Source organism: Salmo salar, chromosome 22 (assembly GCF_965601325.2).
Source record: "Salmo salar chromosome 22, fSalSal1, whole genome shotgun sequence".
NCBI lineage: Eukaryota > Metazoa > Chordata > Actinopteri > Salmoniformes > Salmonidae > Salmo > Salmo salar.
This window is the reverse complement of record NC_138312.1, coordinates 29,332,498-29,352,691: the sequence shown is the minus strand read 5'-3', so window position 1 is coordinate 29,352,691 and position 20,194 is coordinate 29,332,498. Positions and strand designations below refer to the sequence as shown.

Sequence of the window (20,194 nt, the reverse complement as noted above, 5' to 3'; positions counted from 1 at the left end):
TTGGAGAGGATGATTACTACAGTAGCTTTCAAAGACCGACAATTTTTATGGTGCTTATGACACAAGCTACGTTTCCATCCAATAATTGGCGAAATATTTTCATGGCGAATACTCTAAAATCCGTATAAAAACAATATGCGAATTTTCACACCAGAGATGTGTTTCAATAAAAGTGGCTGCGTGATGACGTAATGCACATACAAATAGATTTTGCTGTTAAATTCCCATGTACCTAATAAAAAATACTAATTAAATGGGTTCTCATTGCATTTTCACCTCTACTGATGGTATTGGCACGTGTGCTCAAGCCAACAGCGCTATCTTGCGCACACTTGGCTAGAGCAGACGTATAGCCTACATGATGATATTATTATTATGGACAAAAGAGAGAGATTATTTTAATTGTCAAACGGCAGCCAAGCATCGATTATCATGTCACCAGAATAAGACCCTCGATATTTATTGGAAAGGCGCATCAAGCTCATCACCTTACACTTTCACCACCCTGGGATGTTCATTATAATTTATTTAATCTGTAGTTTAATATACTGAATGCTTTCCCAACGAGTCGTAGTGGGAGGACCACACAACATGTCATTGCGTGACTCCAAGTTTATTTCGATATGATGGTTATTGCCCCGAGATTTCTCGCATAATTAATTTTACCGACACAAAAAGATCCCACATTGTCTAACATATTTTGTTTTGTCATATGGAACGTTTGCCGAAAAAAGTTGTTTCCATCAGGCCTGTCATGCCATGTTTTTCCCACCCTTGTGTTAAGTTGGCTGGATGTGTTTTGGGTGGTAGACATTTCTAGATATACATGGGAAACTGTTGAGCGTGAAAAACCCAGCAGCGTTGCAGTTCTTGAGACACTCAAACCCGTGCGCCTGGCACCTACTACCATACCCCGTTCAAAGGCACTTTTGTCTTGCCCATTCACCCTCTGAATGGCACACATACACAATCCATGTCTCAATATTCTTATGGCTTAAAAATCCTTTAACTTGTCTCCTCCCCTTCATTTACACCGATTGAAGTGGCATCAATATGGGATCATAGTTTTCACCTGGATTCACATGGTCGTTCTATGTCATGGAAAGAGCAGGTGTTCCTAACGTTTTATACACTCAGTGTATACTTCAAAAAAACAATGTTTAACTGGTACCGGGCTACCTTCAGACGAGGCTTGTGAGGCTTGTGGGCACCCTGGAGCAAAACAACCAACATGTACGTGTTCGTGAGAGTCTCACCTTTGCAGAGATATTATCAGTGTGTAGCCCAAACGGTTCAGACAGGAAGTTGGCAGATTGGCAGTATCAACTTCAGAGTCCCATGATGCTCGTGGGGGTCATAGAATAATCATGTTCATGAGAGTCTCATCTTTCCATAGAGTGGTAATAAAAAAGTGTTAAACAAATCAAAATTTATTTTAGATTCTTCAAAGTAGCCACCTTTTGCCTTGATGACAGCTTTGCACACTCTTGGCAATGACTAGAATACAGTATATACAGTGCATTCGGAAAGTATTCAGACCCCTTGACTTTTTCCACATTTTGTTATGTTACAGCCTTATTCTAAAATGGATTAAATCATTTCCCCCCCTCACCAATCTACATACAATACCCCATAATGAGAAAGCAAAAACAGGTTTCTAGAAATGTTTGGAAAATATATTAAAAACAAAAAAATTAAATATCACAGTTACATAAGTATTCCGACCCTTTACTCAGTACTTTGTACTCAGTACTCAGGCTTCTTGGGTATGACGCTACAAGCTTAAGCTTGGCATACCTGTATTTGGGGAGTTTTTCCTAATTATTCTCTGCAGATCCTCTCAAGCTCTGTCAGGTTGGATGTGGAGCATTGCTGCACAGCTATTTTCAGGTCTCTTCAGAGATGTTCAATCGCATTCAAGTCCGGGCTCTGGCTGGGACACTCAAGGACATTCAGAGACTTGTCCCAAAGCCACTCCTGCGTTGATTTGGCTGTGGGCTTAGGGTCGTTGTCCTGTTGGAAGGTGAACCTTTGCGCTAGTCTGAGGTCCTGAGCGCTCTGGAGCAGGTTTTCATCAAGGATCTCTCTATACTTTGCTCCGTTCATCTCTCCCTCGATGCTGATTAGTATTCCAGTTCCTGCCGCTGAAAAACATCCCCACAGCATGATGCTGCCTCCACCATGCTTCACTGTAGAGATGGTGCCAGGTTTCCTCCAGACGTGATACTTGGCATTCAGGCCAAAGAGTTCAATCTTCTTTTCATCAGACCAGACACTTTTGTTTCTCATGATTTGAGAGTCCATTAGGTGCCTTTTGGCAAATTCCAGGCAGGCTGTCATGTGCCTTTTACTGAGGAGTGGCTTCTGTCTGGCCACTCTACCATAAAGGCCTGACTGGTGGAGTGCTGCAGAGATGGTTGTCCTTCTAGAAGGTTCTCTAATCTCCACAGAGGAACTCTAGAGCTCTGTCAGAGTGACCATCTGTCAGAGTGACCATCTGTTTCACCTGTCCTTGTGCTTGTCTCCACCTCCAGGTGTTGCTTATTATCCCCGGTGTATTTATCCCTGTGTTTCCTGTCTCTATGTGCCAGTTCGTCTTGCTTTGCCAAGTCAACCAGCATTTGTCCATGCTCCTTTTTTCCCCCAGTCTTTGTTTTTTTCCCAGTCCTCCTGGTTTTGACCCTTGGCTGTCCTGACGCCGACCCCGCCTGCCTGACCACTCTGCCTGTTCTGACCTCGAGACTGCCTATCGCCTGGTACTGTTTGGACTCTGACCTGGTTTATGAACTCTTGCCTGTCCCCGACCTGCCTTTTGCTTACCCCTTTTGTTATAATAAATATCAGAGCTCAACCATCTGCCTCCTGTGTCTGCATTTGGGTCTCGACTTGTGCCCTTATAGTACGAACTGGCCATGACAGACCCAGCATACTTGGACCAGCTCTGTCAAGTTGTCTCCCTGCAGGGAGCCACCATTGGGAGGCATGAGGAGCTACTGCGAGACCTTTTGGAAGGGCTTCGTTCCCTGACGGAACGCCAGGACCAAGGGTTCAAGAATGCCACATCTGAGACCTCCCAACCACCCAGTAACCTTTCTCCTACTAGTGGATTTGTCCAACCTACTCCGGCTCCCAGAGAACCCCGCTTTCCTCCTCCGGAGCGTTATGCAGGTGATCTTGGTACCTGCCTGACATGTTTTTGCTCTGACATGCACTGTCAACTGTGTGACCTTGTGTGCCTTTCCAAATCATGTCCAATCAATTGAATTTACCACAGGTGGACTCCAATCAAGTTGCAAAAACATCTCAAGTATAATCAATGGAAACAGGATGCACCTGAGCTCAATTTTGAGTGTCATAGCAGAGGGTCTGAATACTTATGTAAATAAGGAGGTTCTGTTTTTAATTTGTAATACATTTGTAAAAATGTCTAAAAACGTTTTTTGCTTTGTCATTATGGTGTATTGTGTGTAGATTGATGATGAAAAAAAAATGTATCCATTTTAGAATAAGGCTGTAACATAACAAAATGTGGAAAAAGTAAAGGGGTCTGAATAATTCCCGAATGCACTGTATATATGAAGTATGTAAAACAGTATGTAAACATAATTAAAGTGACCAGTTTTCAATGACTATGTACATAGGGCAGCAGTCTCTAAGGTGCAGGGTAGAGTACTGGGTGATATCTGGCTAGTAACACTGACTAAGGTTCAGGGCAGGGTACCCGGCGGAGCCTGGCTAGTGGTGTCTATTTAACAGTCTGGTGGCCTGGAGGTAGAAGCAGTTTTTCAGTCTCCCGGTCCCAGCTTTGATGCACTTGTACTGTGTCCGCCTTCTAGATGGTAGCGGGGTGAACAGGCCGTGGCTCAGGTGGCTGAGGTCCTTTCAGACACGGCCAGTGAGTCCTGGCCAGCAACATTCGGGATTCCCTAGTTAGCAAAAAAAAAAAAGACAGTACTAGTCAACATGCAGACAACAACGGATAAAGACAACAATTATACCTATCACTGGAGATATCAGGAGTCCTCTAGCTATAGAATGAAGCTTACTGTTGTGCTTACTTATGTGTCTCAGAGAAAATGGTCATGGTCTGACTCTAAAACCTTCCTAACACCTGCTGACCAAAATATGTTTTTTTAATACCACAGAGCTCTTGGTTGGTCTATTGTTAAATGGACTAGGCTATTTAGAGTGTGATAACATCTTAGAAAAAATATTTATGAGACACATTTTTGGGGGGATGTTATCATACTCAATAGAAAATTTAACAACTGAATATGACCTATATACTTATTGCTAATTTATATATTGGACCTTGATGTTGTCTGTCCGCCTGTGAGGAGAGAGTGAACTGGGCCACAGCGGCACTGTGCGTCCTGAGACGGTGGCGCACCTCACAGGGGCTGTTCGTCTCAGCGTCTCCCAGTTAACCCCACCCCCCGACAGAAGTTAGCAGGCCCCGAATAAACTTCCAGCTCACTTCTCTGCCGACGACTGCTCATTTCTACGTAGAGGTCCCATTTTCCAGAATGCTGTGGCGTTTAGTAGTAGCGATTTTAGGCGTTTGCCTCATCCCATATTGCCTTTCGGACGTGCAGCTCAGTAGTAATGTTATTCTGGAACCTTATGATCTGCTGTTCGACACGGCGGTGGAAGCCTACTACAAGGGGGACTGGATGACGGTCATTCTGAACATGGAGAGAGCGCTTCGGAACAAGGCTGCGATCCGCAGGGTGAAGGCGCACTGCCGGATAACTTGTGCCAACCAGAGCGCTTTCGGGGAGCCTTTATCCAGCATGGTTGTGCCAGTACCAGGCGCTGGCTCCGTGGAAGATCTTGGCTTTTTCCAGACAATTATGAAAAGGGCTGATTGTGTAAATACCTGCGAAAGTGAGAAAATTGGACCACCAACTATCCATAAAGTCACTGAAGATGTGGACCTTGAGTTTAAGAAAAGAACCCCCTACAATTATCTGCAAGTCGCATACTTCAAGGTATAAAAAGAGTTGACCATATAGGCCCTATAAAGTTATGCATTATACATTTTTATATCTTGCATAGGCTTGCAACAATGTATCTTCCACACAGACAGTATCCCATGTTGTGGAGTAAGATGCGCCTGCATCATATCTTATTCCACAACATGTTCATGTTGTTTGAATCTCTGTCGACCAGGTGCACATTTATCACACTTCCATGACAAAATAAGGGTAATGTCACTTTATTTTGTCCAATTTCATTCAAACTTCCCTCAAGCAATTCGTTAACTGTAGGCTACGTGCTCTGCTCAGCTTTCCCCAACTCCCCAGCCGGCCGTGCCACGTCTCTAGGTATAGTCTAGCTATGTAGACAGACCGCTTACGTTCTGGCGCTGGATTCTTCTCGATTTTTGGGGCTTGTCATCAAAAAGCGAAGCTACTCAGCAGCTTCTGCATGCTATATACGTTCCATCCAAGAGTTTCCTTAGCTATTGTTAGAATAGGCCTAAACCAAACTTAGTTTAAAAGTCTGTTTATAAACAGGTTACTACATTGTAGTAAGAGTAGCTAGTTAAATAAAGTAAATACATGCAACCTATAAGGCCTGCAGTTCCTGAGAGTTGCAGGTCATAAATTGTTTATCCATGTTGCCTATTTACTAATGCCAATAGATATGAGCAAAATATGTACTGATTTACAAACAGAAACACAAAAATCTGTAGAAGAGACACACAGTCCCTGGTGGTAGGCCACATTAATCACAGGAGGTTGGTGGCACCTTAATTGGGGAGGATGGGCTCGTGGTAATGACTGGAGCGGAATCAGTGGAATGGTATCAAGTACATCAAACACATGTTTTCAAAGTTTGATGACATTCCATTCGCTCTGTTCCAACCATTATTATATGCCATCCTCCTCTCAGCAGCCTCCACTGAGATTCGTGTATACTATAGTAAGCCTATAGGATAATGACTAGTTGCCTGAAACAGCATGCTGGTGATTGCAGCTCACACATTTGTTACATCATTCCAGGAGGTCCTGGCTCCTAGCCAGATGACAAAACACTTCTGAGACGTGGAGCATTTAGGGAAGCCTTTGGAGTCACAATGTGCTACTTCTCTTTGTTTGCTTGTTGTGTGAGAGTTATTCATATGATATTGTGTCATTGTTTTGTTGTACTATCTCTCTTACCTGTGTAGATCAACAAGCTGGATAAGGCTGTGGCAGCGGCAAACACGTTTTTCCTGGCCAACCCAGACCACATGGAGATGAAGCAGAACCTGGACTATTACAGGATGATGGCCGGAGTACAGCAGGAGGACTTCAAAGACCTGGAGGCTCGGCCGCACATGGTGAGACTGACACCACTCGTCCCTAGTAATGCACCCGTTATAACAGTAACAATACACCCGTTATAACAGTAACAATGCACCCGTTATAACAGTAACAATGCACCCGTTATAACAGTAACAATGCACCCGTTATAACAGTAACAATGCACCCGTTATAACATTAACAATGCACCCGTTATAACAGTAACAATGCACCCGTTATAACAGTAACAATATACCCGTTATGACAGTAACAATGCACCCGTTATAACAGTAACAATGCACCCGTTATAACAGTAACAATACACCCGTTATAACAGTAACAATACACCTGTTATAACCGTAACAATGCACCCGTTATAACAGTAACAATACACCTGTTATAACAGTAACAATGCACCCGTTATAACAGTAACAATGCACCCGTTATAACAGTAACAATGCACCCGTTATAGCAGTAACAATTTACCCGTTATGACAGTAACAATGCACCCGTTATGACAGTAACAATGCACCCGTTATAACAGTAACAATGCACCCGTTATAACAGTAACAATGCACCCGTTATAACAGTAACAATACACCCGTTATAACAGTAACAATGCACCCGTTATAACAGTAACAATACACCCGTTATAACAGTAACAATGCACCCGTTATAACAGTAACAATGCACCCGTTATAACAGTAACAATACACCTGTTATAACAGTAACAATGCACCCGTTATAACAGTAACAATATACCCGTTATGACAGTAACAATGCACCCGTTATGACAGTAACAATGCACCCGTTATAACAGTAACAATGCACCCGTTATAACAGTAACAATACACCCGTTATAACAGTAACAATGCACCCGTTATAACAGTAACAATGCACCCGTTATAACAGTAACAATGCACCCGTTATAACAGTAACAATACACCCGTTATAACAGTAACAATGCACCCGTTATAACAGTAACAATGCACCCGTTATAACAGTAACAATGCATCCGTTATAACAGTAACAATATACCCGTTATAACAGTAACAATACACCCGTTATAACAGTAACAATGCACCCGTTATAACAGTAACAATGCACCCGTTATAACAGTAACAATGCACCCGTTATAACAGTAACAATGCACCCGTTATAACAGTAACAATACACCCGTTATAACAGTAACAATACACCTGTTATAACAGTAACAATGCATCCGTTATAACAGTAACAATATACCCGTTATGACAGTAACAATGCACCCGTTATGACAGTAACAATGCACCCGTTATAACAGTAACAATGCTCCCGTTATAACAGTAACAATGCACCCGTTATAACAGTAACAATGCACCCGTTATAACAGTCAGTAACAATGCACCCGTTATAACAGTAACAATGCACTTTATAACAGTAATTATGCAGCCGTTATAACAGTAACAATACACCCGTTATGACAGTAACAATGCACCTGTTATAACAGTAACAATGCACCCGTTATAACAGTAACAATGCATCCGTTATAACAGTAACAATGCACCTGTTATAACAGTAACAATGCACCCGTTATAACAGTAACAATGCACCCGTTATAACAGTAACAATGCACCCGTTATAACAGTAACAATGCACGCGTTATAACAGTAACAATACACCCGTTATAACAGTAACAATGCACCTGTTATAACAGTAACAATACACCCGTTATAACAGTAACAATGCACCCGTTATAACAGTAATTATGCACCCGTTATAACAGTAACAATGAACCCGTTATAACAGTAACAATACACCTGTTATAACAGTAACAATGCATCCGTTATAACAGTAACAATATACCCGTTATAACAGTAACAATGCACCCGTTATAACAGTAATTATGTACCCGTTATAACAGTAACAATACACCTGTTATAACAGTAACAATGCATCCGTTATAACAGTAACAATATACCCGTTATAACAGTAACAATGCACCCGTTATAACAGTAACAATGCACCCGTTATAACAGTAACAATACACCCGTTATAACAGTAACAATGCACCCGTTATAACAGTAACAATGCACCCGTTATAACAGTAACAATGAACCCGTTATGACAGTAACTAGGTACCAGTTATCCTAGTGACAATGTATCAGTTTTCCCAGTAACAATGCACCCGTTATAACAGTAACAATGCACCCGTTATAACAGTAACAATGCACCCGTTATAACAGTAACAATGCACCCGTTATAACAGTAATTATGCACCCGTTATGACAGTAACAATGCACCCGTTATAACAGTAACAATGCACCCGGTTATAACAGTCAGTAACAATGCACCCGTTATAACAGTAACAATGCACCCGTTATAACAGTAACAATTCACCTGTTATAACAGTAACAATACACCCGTTATAACAGTAACAATGCACCCGTTATAACAGTAATTATGCACCCGTTATAACAGTAACAATGCACCCGTTATGACAGTAACAATGCACCCGTTATAACAGTAACAATGCACCCGTTATAACAGTCAGTAACAATGCACCCGTTATAACAGTAACAATGCACCCGTTATAACAGTAATTATGCACCCGTTATGACAGTAACTATGCACCCGTTATGACAGTAACAATGCACCCGTTATAACAGTAACAATACACCCGTTATAACAGTAACAATACACCTGTTATAACAGTAACAATACACCCGTTATAACAGTAAAAATACACCTGTTATAACAGTAACAATGCACCCGTTATAACAGTAACAATGCACCCGTTATAACAGTAACAATGCACCCGTTATAACAGTAACAATGCACCCGTTATAACAGTAACAATGCACCCGTTATAACAGTAACAATGCACCCGTTATAACAGTCAGTAACAATGCACCCGTTATAACAGTAACAATACACCTGTTATAACAGTAACAATACACCCGTTATAACAGTAACAATGCACCCGTTATAAAAGTAATTATGCACCCGTTATAACAGTAACAATGCACCCGTTATGACAGTAACAATGCACCCGTTATAACAGTAACAATGCACCCGTTATAACAGTCAGTAACAATGCACCCGTTATAACAGTAATTATGCACCCGTTATAACAGTAACAATGCACCCGTTATAACAGTAACAATGCACCCGTTATAACAGTAACAATATACCCGTTATAACAGTCAGTAACAATGCACCCGTTATAACAGTAACAATGCACCCGTTATAACAGTAATTATGCACCCGTTATGACAGTAACAATGCACCCGTTATAACAGTAACAATGCACCCGTTATAACAGTAACAATACACCCGTTATGACAGTAACTAGGTACCAGTTATCCTAGTGACAATGTATCAGTTTTCCCAGTAACAATGCACCCGTTATAACAGTAACAATACACCCGTTATAACAGTAACAATGCACCCGTTATAACAGTAACAATACACCTGTTATCCTACTGACAATGTATCAGTTATCCCAGGAACAAAGGACCAGTTATATACCATTTAGAACAGTTAGAATCACACATAGTCAGACTGAAACCATTTACCCATTTGCCTACTTGGAAAGGGCAGGCATAGGGCACCGGAGAAGTAACAAGGGACCTAATTGGTACAAGGTTGGGGTAGGGTCTAGGATCTGCTGACTCCCTGCTCTGCTCTCTAATCTGTCTCCCAGGCAGAGTTCCTTGCAGGGAAGCGGTATTACAGCTCCGATTCGTTCGGTCTGGCCATCGACCACTTTGAGGCGGCAGTGGAGGAGTACTTCAGCGCGGACCAGGAGTGCCGGGCGCTCTGTGAAGGAGCTTACGTCTACGACGGGTACAACTACATGGAGTACAGTGCCGACTTGTTCCAGTCCATGACAGGTGAGATAGAGTGTTAAGACAGACTAAATCCCCAAACAACCCCAAACTAATGTTTTGGATAAAAGCGTAAATCCTGTACCCCTTTCTTTGTCAGACCACTACATGCAGATTCTGAACTGTAAGCAGAGATGTTCTGTGGAGCTAGCCTCCACCGCGGGAAAGGACAAGCCATTTGAGGATTTCCTCCCTTCCCACTTCAACTACCTACAGTTCTCCTACTACAGCAGTGAGTCTAAGTCCCTATTCACTGAAAGAATCAGGAGGATTTGCTGTCTGTCTGTATCTGATTGTGCCTGCCTCTCCTCTCATACCAGTCTCTTCTTATCCCTCTCTTTTTCCTTCTCTTCCTTACCCCCTTCCTTCCCCCCTCTCTCAGGTGAGAAGTATGAGCAGGCCATAGAGTGGGCTAAAACCTACTTGCTGTTCCACCCAGAGGAGGAGGTGATGAATCAGAACCTGGCTTACTACTCCGCTGTGCTGGGGGAGGACAAGGCTGCAGCCATATCCGCTAGACTGGTGTGTGCGCACACACACACACACACACACACACACACACACACACACACACACACACACACACACACACACACACACACACACACACACACACACACACACACACACACACACACACACACACACACACACACACACACACACACACACACCTGTGCCCCATGCCTCCAACCCACTTTCCTCCATGTCTTCTCTCAGGTGGTGAAACAGCATATTCAGCAGTCCCTGTTGGAAAAGGAGCTACTCTACTTTGCTTATGAAGTGTTTGGAATCACTTTTGTTGATCCAGTAAGTTAACATGTCTCTTATCTTCGCTTGTGTCTCACTGTTTCTACTATCAAGTGGTTTTAGCATGTGATCTTACATCCTTTCCTTCCCTTTGCAGGATTCCTGGACCCCTGCAGACATCATGCCCCTCAAACTGAGAGAGAAGCAGAAGTATGAGAAATACACGTACAGACCAGTAGAGGCTGGTGGAGGGAGAAATTGGAGGACTCTCTCATTGTAATGGCTCGAATGGAAAATGATCAAACATACTGCTCCATTCATTCAATTCAAGCCATTACAATTATCCGTCCTCTAATTTAAAGTGACACCAGCATCCACTGGTACATAGTACATACATGTATGCTCTCAATTTCAGAATAGGATCTGCTCTCCAGTATGTTTGAACCTTTTAACCTGTTCATTGGTGCCCCCTGCAGGACAGAAAGGGAGACTGCGGCAAGGATCACTGAGGAGATTGGGAATCTGATGAAGGAGATTGAAACTCTGGTGGAGGAGAAGAACAAGGAGTCGACTGACATTGCCAAGATCGTACGAGAAGGTAGGGTTTTTAGAGCATGACATTTGGGAATGTCAGTGGACTGTGTCGAATACTCTGACGTGCACCTCTCTCTATATTCATTCCCTCTGTCCCTACCAGGTGGTCCTTTGTTGTTTGATGACATCAAGATTACTATGACGTCAAAGCAGCTGAATGGCTCTCAGAGGGTTCTACTGGATGGATTCATCTCGGAGGGCGAGTGCAGAGAGCTCACCCGCCTCTCCAATGTGAGTGGGAGTCAGGGCTAGTTAGTCTGTGTGATTGACAGTGTTTGTGTGTGTTTGACAGTGTTTATGTTGATTGTGTGTTAATGGAGGGTGTGTTTCTGATGGTCTGTGTGTTAAAACTGAATGCATGATTCTGTTATTGTGTGTGTTGACGCTGTGTGTTTGTCAGGCGGCTGCGCTGAAAGGTGATGGGTATCAAGGCCGCCCCTCCCCCCACTCCCCCAACGAGAGCTTCCAAGGAGTCACTGTCCTCAAGGCTATTAAGGTACATTACTGACCCTACACACTACAGCCCTGCTTACCAAACCATAACCCAAACACCACTAACCCAGCACTGCCAACTCTGACCCTAACCCAGTATGTTCAACTTCCCCCAACCCCAACCCCAGCTAGCTTCATTCCCTAGCCTCAGCTTTATCTCCAACCTATCTAAAGCTGAACCCCAGCCCAATGGCATCCATATACAGTTACCAGCGAGTTAGGGATAAGAAAGCACCTATTTCTGATGATCTTGTACTGTTCTATAGTTGGGACAGGAGGGAACTGTGCCCCTGAAGAGTGCCCGTCTGTTTTTTGACATGAGTGAGAAGGTGCGTGGGGTCCTGGAGTCGTACTTCCGTCTGGACTCTCCTCTCTACTTCTCCTACTCCCACCTGGTGTGCCGCTCCGCCATCGACGGTAAGAAAGTCAACTATGGTGGGCCTTCAGGGGACAGTATTGTGGCTGACTGCCAGAGAGAATGAGTTTAGGTCATTTTTGGAATTCACCACTATGGGAAAACAACATGTTCTATTTTCTTCAAGTTGTCTATATCAAATCCAGGTTGTCATTTAACCCACATTATTCACCTGCCTGTCTGAGTGTATAGACATACAGTAAGTTATTTTTCCATCTTCTGTCTGTACAGAGAAGCAGGATGACCGTGACGACCTGAGTCACCTGGTTCATGCAGACAACTGCCTGCTGGTCTCTGAGCTCAACGAGTGCATTAAAGAACCACCTGCATACACAAACAGGGACTATAGGTATACACACGCACGCACGCACGCACGCACGCACACACACACACACACACACACACACACACACACACACACACACACACACACACACACACACACACACACACACACACACACACACACACACATGCATATGCTTATAACGTAGGTATCGGCAACATCTACTGCACCTGCAGGTATCATCATGCACCACTGTCTTTAAAACACTTATCTTGTTCCTGTTGTGTTTTAGCGCTATCCTCTATCTGAATGATGACTTTGAAGGAGGAGATTTCATTTTCACTGAACTGGATGCCAAAACGGTCACAGTAAGTGTCAATCAATGATGTGGATTTGAGTGGTGCAGAGTATAAACAGTTGTTTCGCCTTGATTTATTTTAAGGTATAAGTTAATTGAGCATATGATGACTGATATCTCTGGCCTGTGTTGTCCAGGCAGAGGTGCGTCCTCAGTGTGGTCGTGTGGTTGGGTTCGGTGCTGGGAATGAGAATCCTCACGGGGTAAGAGCGGTCACTAAGGGCCAGAGGTGTGCTGTGGCCCTGTGGTTCACCCTTGACCCCAAACATGAGGAGAAGGTAACATATCTATCAGTTAATTCATCTGGAATCGTGTATATCATGTCTTTCTTTCTATCATTCTATGTTGTGATGGGCTATTTTGTAATCTGAGGAAGAAAGGAAAGCTTTCCATTTATTGATTAATCTACATTTCATCAGTTTCCCTTGCTTCAGACTTACCTAATTTGTGTGTGTGTGTGTGTGTGTCTGTCTCCAGGACCGGATCCAAGCTCAAGAGATGCTGAAGATGTTCTCCTCTCCTATGGACACAGAGTTCACAGAGACAAAGACAGAGAGCTCACAACCACAGCTTACACCTCTTGACCAGTCTGCGCTTCTTGGTCAAGCTGAAACCCTAGTACAGGAGCAGGCATACCAACCAGATGACAAACCAGCAGAGAAGAAGCCTAAAGAACCAGCAGAAACAGTTCGTGAAAACCCATCTGATAAACCAGAGGATAAAAAGAATGAGAATCCGATAGAGAAGCACGCAGAAAAACTAATTGCAAAAAAGGGTAACAAAGCTAAGGTGAAAGAGCTGGTCAAAACTAAAGCCAAAGCAGCGGATGCATCAAAGAACAAAAAAGAGACGACTAAAGCAGGGGCTAAAGCAGGGGACAAAGTCAACGCTAAGACAGCAGACAAGGCTAAAGCAAAACCTTCAGCAAAAACAAACGTCAAACAGGCAGCAGACAAAACATACAAAAAAGAGCAGAAGCCAGCGACAAAAAAGACAGAGAAAATCCCTGTCAAAAAGGTTTCCAAGGACTCCAAAACTGACCTCAAAACTGACCTCAAATCATCCTCGGACTCACAGACAGACAAGGACGAGCTGTGAGACCAACAGCACCTGTGACTTTTATTCTGTGGTGTCTTTTTTTTCTACTGTTTCAATATATTTGTCAAGGTTTTCTCTGTGGGTGTGTTGGATACAGATTTGAGGTTGTTTGCTGTATTGTTTTGGATGTTGTTTGTCTGACCATTAATGGTGGTAAGGAACAAGGATAAGGTGTTGTAATGTAAGCCATACCGTAATACCAAGGAACTGCACTCACTCTGATGGCTGATCTCAACCAACCAATCAATCAATCAAATCAATCAATCAAATTAGATTTCTATAGTGCTTTTTCACAAATACATTTGTCACAAAGTGCTAAATTGTAACCACCTTTGAATACCTATCCCAGACTCATGTGAACAGATATATATATATATATATATATATATACAGTACAAAATAGCACATTGAGAATCCCAATTATAATTTGGGATTCTCAATGTGCTATTTTGTACTGTTTTAAAATGTACTGTTCTTTGCCTCAGGAATTGGAAGATGTAATGTCCTCAACAACAACAAAAAAGCAGGAAAGAACAACAATTAACAAATGTGTCTGAATAGAGACTGGTACCTGGATTCATGTGGATACACTAAATAAAAGTACAGTTTTTACATTGGTGTTGCTCTTTCATGTAATACCTCTAGAGAACACTAGGTGGCAGAGAGGAACTAGACTGGCATCTCATGTACATCACACATGGAATATGTACCCATTTTCCTTCTGAATATGTTGTAAGTATGGACCCTCAGGCTTTAACTGTCCGGTTACTACTGGAGAGCCTTAAATCACAGTTACAGTTTTGTGGAGGTCATCGAATTCCCAGGAGACCAAGTTGTATGAAAGCCTGTTCTGACTTTTCATATGTATTTATTTTTATTTAACTAGGCAATTCAGTTAAGAACAAATTCTTATTTATATTGACGGCCTGCCCCGGCCAAACCCTCCCCTAACCAGGATGACGCTGACCCAATTGATACAGATCGAACCAGGGTCTGTAGTGACGCCTCTAGCACTGAGATGCTGTGCCTTAGACCGCTGTGCCACTCGGGAGCCTGTGTGTGGTCAACATGTCTGTTGTTGATCCCTGGTTATTCAGCTATCTCCTCAGTAGACTATTCTATTAGGATCATGTTTATATCAAAATGCTGCTCCACCCTACAGCCACTTTCTTAGTTTTAAATAGTTGAATTGTATCAGGTCTTTGGGGATGTGAGATGAGTTGCTGAGTTTCCCTACAGAATTAGAATGAGTAGAATTGATATTCCAATTCAAAGCAATGTGCCATCTTCATAGAAATTAATGGAGATCCCCAAACAGTCATTTCTGTTTTGTGGACATAACAGCAGAACAACCCTGTTGGTCCAAGTTTCAATGTCAAGATAATCAGCAAGTAATATTGACATACTTGTGTGTTGGCCATATTGTGTGTTTCTTGACAAATCATATAGATTTGAGTTAGTCCATTCTGGCCAATGTGTTTCTATGTTTCCCCGGCCAGCCCTGAGCCTGTGGGTGGAACAGTAATAATGCTGGGTCCTGTGCCACAGCGCCTGTGTGGGTTTAGCATGTGGATGAAGTCATGCCTACATAGAGCAGAGCATGCACGGACAAACACACACGTCGCCTTTCCACAGGGGCTATGCATGTATAGTGCCTTCAGAAAGTATTCATATTTAAAAAAAATTGTGTGTTACAGCCCGAATTCAAAATGGATTGAATATTTATTTTCTCTTCACCCATCTACACACAATACCTCATGATGACAAAGTTAAAACATGTTTTTAGAAAGGTTTGCAAATTTATTGAAAATGAAATACAAAAATATCTAATTTACATAAGTGTTCACACACCTGAGTCACTACTTTGTAGAAGAACCTTTGGCAGTGATTATGTAACGATGTGCGCTGAGAGTCTGGAAGCAAGTTCAGGAAGTGAGTGTTTTAATAAATAAACACAACATAATACAAAATAAGAAACATGAACAATAACATAGGAACAGAAACAATAACGCCTGGGGAAGGAACCAAAGGGAGTGACATATATATAAGGAAGGTAATCAGGGAAGTGATGGAGTCCAGGTGAATGTCATAATGCACAGATGCACGTAACGATGGTGACAGGTGTACGCCATAACGAGCAGGCTGGTAACCTAGAGGCCGGAGAGGGAGCACACGTGACAGTACCCCCTCCCCGACGCACGGCTCCAGCCGCAGGACGCCGACCAAAATGATGATCCCGGGGATCAGGAGTGGACCGGTCACCTCTGCTGAGGTGCGGGAAACCTGTCAGTCCGGCTGAGACGAGGGAGCATGGCGACCTAGAGCGCCGGAGAGAGAGCATACGTGACGGTACCCCCTCCCCGGCGCGTTCAGCTCCAGCCGTAGGATGCCAACCAAAGGGACAATCCCGGGGATCAGGAGCGGATGCTGGTGATGCGCGCGAACCTGTCGCCGGCTGGGGCAGGGGGGCCTGGCTATCCGGATGAGGCATGAGGGCCTGACGAAGAGGTGGAAGCAGGGGAGACTGGCGATCCGGCGAAGGCATGAGAGCCTGACGAACCGGCTGAGGGAGGGGAGCCTGGCGATCCAGCTGAGGCATGAGAGCCTGACGAACCGGCTGAGGGAGGGGAGCCTGGCGATCCAGCTGAGGCATGAGAGCCTGACGAACCGGCTGAGGGAGGGGAGCCTGGCGATCCAGCTGAGGCATGAGAGCCTGACGAACCGGCGGAGGCAGGGGAGTTCTGTCAAATTGGTTGCTGATCATTGCTAGACAGGCATTGTCAAGTATTGCCATAGATTTTCAATTAGATTTAAGTCAAAACTTCAACTCGGCCACTCAGGAACATTCACTGTCTTCTTGGTAAGCAACTCCAGTGTAGATTTGGCCTTGTGTTTAAGGTTATTTAAGGTGAATTTATCTACCAGTGTCTGGTGGAAAGCAGACTGAACCAGGTTTTCCTCTAGGATTTTGCCTGTGCAGTTCTTTTTTTTCCTGAAAAGCTCCCCAATCCTTAATGATTACTAGCATACCCATAACATGATACATCCACCACTATGCTTTAAAATATGGAGAGTGGTACTCAGTAATGTGTTATATTGGATTTGCCCAAACATAACGCTTTGTATTCAGGAAATAAAGTTAATTACTTTGCCAAAAAATATCTGTTTAATCCATTTAAAATTCAGGCTGTAACACAACAAAATGTGGAACAATGGAAGGGGTGTGAATACTTTCTGAAGGCACTGTAACAGGCCAAACATCCCAGTTATTCAGCGTCACAGAAGAGGAGGTGTTTGTCAGTCCAATTGCTGCCCTGCATAACAAGCCCATGTGGAGATTAGTGTGTGTGTATGGTTGTAGATTTGCATTAAACACACACAAGACTCAGAGACAAGGCTCAGAGACAAGGCTCAGAGACAAGAGCTCCGTTTGTAGTGTTTGCACACAGAGTTGAAGGATTTTTTCACAAAACGTTTGACGTAAGTAATACGCACACTCAGAGGGTTGTATGCAGAGTCCTGCACAGTCCAAAAGTTTTAGGGAACCACCAGCATATACACTAGGTGTACAAAACATTAAGAACACCTTCCTAATATTGAGTTGGGCCTTCCTCTGACACCGCCTGGCATAGAGGTCCTGGATGGCAGGAAGCTTGGCCCCAGTGATGTATTGGGCCGTACGCACTACCCTCTGTAGTGCCTTGTGGTCGGAGGTTGAGCAGTTGCCATAACGGGCGGTGATGCAATCAGTCAGGATGCTCTCGATGGTGCAGCTGTAGAAGTTTTTGAGGGTCTGAGGACCCCTGCCAAATCTTTTCAGTCTCCTGAGGGGGAATAGTCATTGTCGTGCTCTCTTCACAACTGTCTTGGTGTGTTTGGATCATGTTAGTTTGTTGGTGATGTGGACATCAAGGAACTTGAAACTTTCAACCTGCTCCACTACCGCCCTGTCGATGAGAATGGGGGCATGCTCAGTTCTCTTTTTTTTGTAGTTCACAATCATCTTATTTGTCTTGATCACGTTGAGGGAGAGGTTGTTATCCTGGCACCATACTGCCAGGTCTTTGACCTCCCGAAAGGCTGTCTCATCGTTGTCAGTGATCAGGCCTACCACTGTTGTGTCGTCAGCAAACTTAATGATGGTGTTGGAGTTGTGCTTGGCCATGCAGTCATTGGTGAACAGGGAGTACAGGAGGGGACTGAGCCCACACCCTTGAGGGGCCCCTGTGTTGGGGATCAGCATGGCAGATGTGTTAGCCTTACCACCTGAGCTTTGAGGGCACTATGGTGTTGAACGCTGAGCTGCAGTCAATGAATAGCATTCTGTTCTCGGAGTACACGTCCATGTAAACCGTCTGGCCCTGCGGCCTTGTGAATGTTGACCTGTTTAAAGGTCTTACTCACATTGGCTACAGAGAGCGTGATCACACAGTCATCCGGAAATGCTGATGCTCTCATGCATACTTCAGTGTTGCTTACCTCGAAGCGAGCATAGAAGTAATTTAGCTCGTCTGGTAGGCTAGTGTCACTGGGCAGCTCGCGGCTGCAAGATCTGCCACAGCCGACGAGCGTCGGAGCCGGTATAGTATAATTCAATCTTAGTCCTGTATTGACACTTTGCCTGTTTTATGGCTCTGACTGATGTGGTGTACTCCTCAAAGCCATCAGAAGAATCCCGGAACATATTCCAGTCTGTGCTAGCAAAACAGTCTTGTAGCTTAGCATCTGCATCCTCTGACCACTTCCTTATTGAGCGAGTCACTGGTACTTCCTTTTTTCATTTTTGCTTGTAAGCAGGAATCAGGAGGATAGAGTTTAGGTCAGATTTGCCAAATGGAGGGCGAGGGAGAGCTTTGTGTGGAGTAAAGGTGGTCAAGAGTTTTTTTTCCTCTGGTTGCACGTGACATGCTGGTAGAAATATTTTTGATTTGGGTGGCTTGGATAGGGGTCGTCAAGCAGCTGTGCTGGGTATGAACTGCCCTTCTTCCCCTACTGCCTGGGTGGTGGTGGCATGAACAGGCCTCCAGTGTGTGTGTGTGTGTGCATGTGTGTGTGTGCGTGTGTGTGTGTGTGAGAGAGAGATTGACTGTGTGTGTCTTGGTCTTTGTCTCTGTAACTCTCTCTGTGCTTTCTTTTTGTTTCTCTGTGTTCTGGGTTGTGCATTCTGAGCCAGAGAGAGACACAGGCTACTTTGTCTCTCTGTGTGTTTGTGGTTTGACCATTGTTCCAAAGACCTGGAAAGAGAGAGAGAGAGACAAGAGTACAGTAGACATAGAAGGCAAATCAGAGATTGGTACAGAAGTCTCACACAGTGCATGCCTATGTTGGAGTCAGCTTTCTGAAGTATCTCTATATGTATGTGTGTGTGTGTCTGTGTGTGACTGGATCCACTTCTGTGGCTGTCAACCTGTGTGTTGTTGTGCGTACAGTGACTTTATATATGCGTTTGTGTGTGCGTGTGTGTGCGTGTGTGTGCGTGTGTGTGTGTGTGTGTTGTGAAGTGCATTCCTCTTGCTCCAGGACAAGACCACAGATGAAAGCCAAAAAGGTTGAACGTTCCCCTTCCTGGTTACTATGGAGACAGAGAGGGCATGGAGACGGCAGTGGCAGGACTGGGCCTCACACAGCGGGATGCGGCGCTGAGATTAACTGCAACTTTCTGTGTGTGTGTGTGTGTGTGTTTGTTAAAATTGGGCTGGACACAGCAGGAAGAGGTGCTGAGATTAACTTCCACTCTCCTACTCTCTGAGTCTGAAAACTAGAGGCTAAAGCAGCAGGCTAACATGGAGTGACATGACCTCCTGGGACGCCTCCTCTGGGGAAGACAAGGGGATTGAAAGGAAACGTTCTATTGTTGATGTGGAAGGCTGGTAGGCCCTGTTTTCTGTGTCGCAACATGTAAACTCAGCCTAGAGTCACCAGTGGGGTCCTGCCTCACCATCTGAAAAAACACTGCCCCTGTACCCTGCTGCCTAACCCTGAACAACAGGTACACTCCCTTAAGCTTCACAGTGCATCTGGAGACTGTTCACACTCACACAT

General features: G+C 44.0%; 1 protein-coding gene across 1 annotated transcript; it reads left to right on the top strand.

The window, feature by feature from the left end:
- The first annotated feature begins 4,441 nt into the window (after window positions 1–4,441).
- LOC106583105 (prolyl 3-hydroxylase 1) lies at window positions 4,442–14,764 on the top strand. The gene is made up of 15 exons (XM_014166928.3): window positions 4,442–4,991; window positions 6,176–6,328; window positions 9,976–10,165; window positions 10,260–10,391; window positions 10,542–10,681; window positions 10,880–10,969; window positions 11,067–11,119; window positions 11,386–11,507; window positions 11,607–11,734; window positions 11,904–11,999; window positions 12,262–12,412; window positions 12,642–12,759; window positions 12,989–13,064; window positions 13,192–13,332; window positions 13,532–14,764. Exons 1-15 carry the CDS (start codon window positions 4,527–4,529, stop codon window positions 14,150–14,152), a joined length of 2,676 nt encoding a protein of 891 aa, XP_014022403.3. The 5' UTR covers window positions 4,442–4,526; the 3' UTR covers window positions 14,153–14,764.
- Window positions 14,765–20,194: the final 5,430 nt, after the last annotated feature.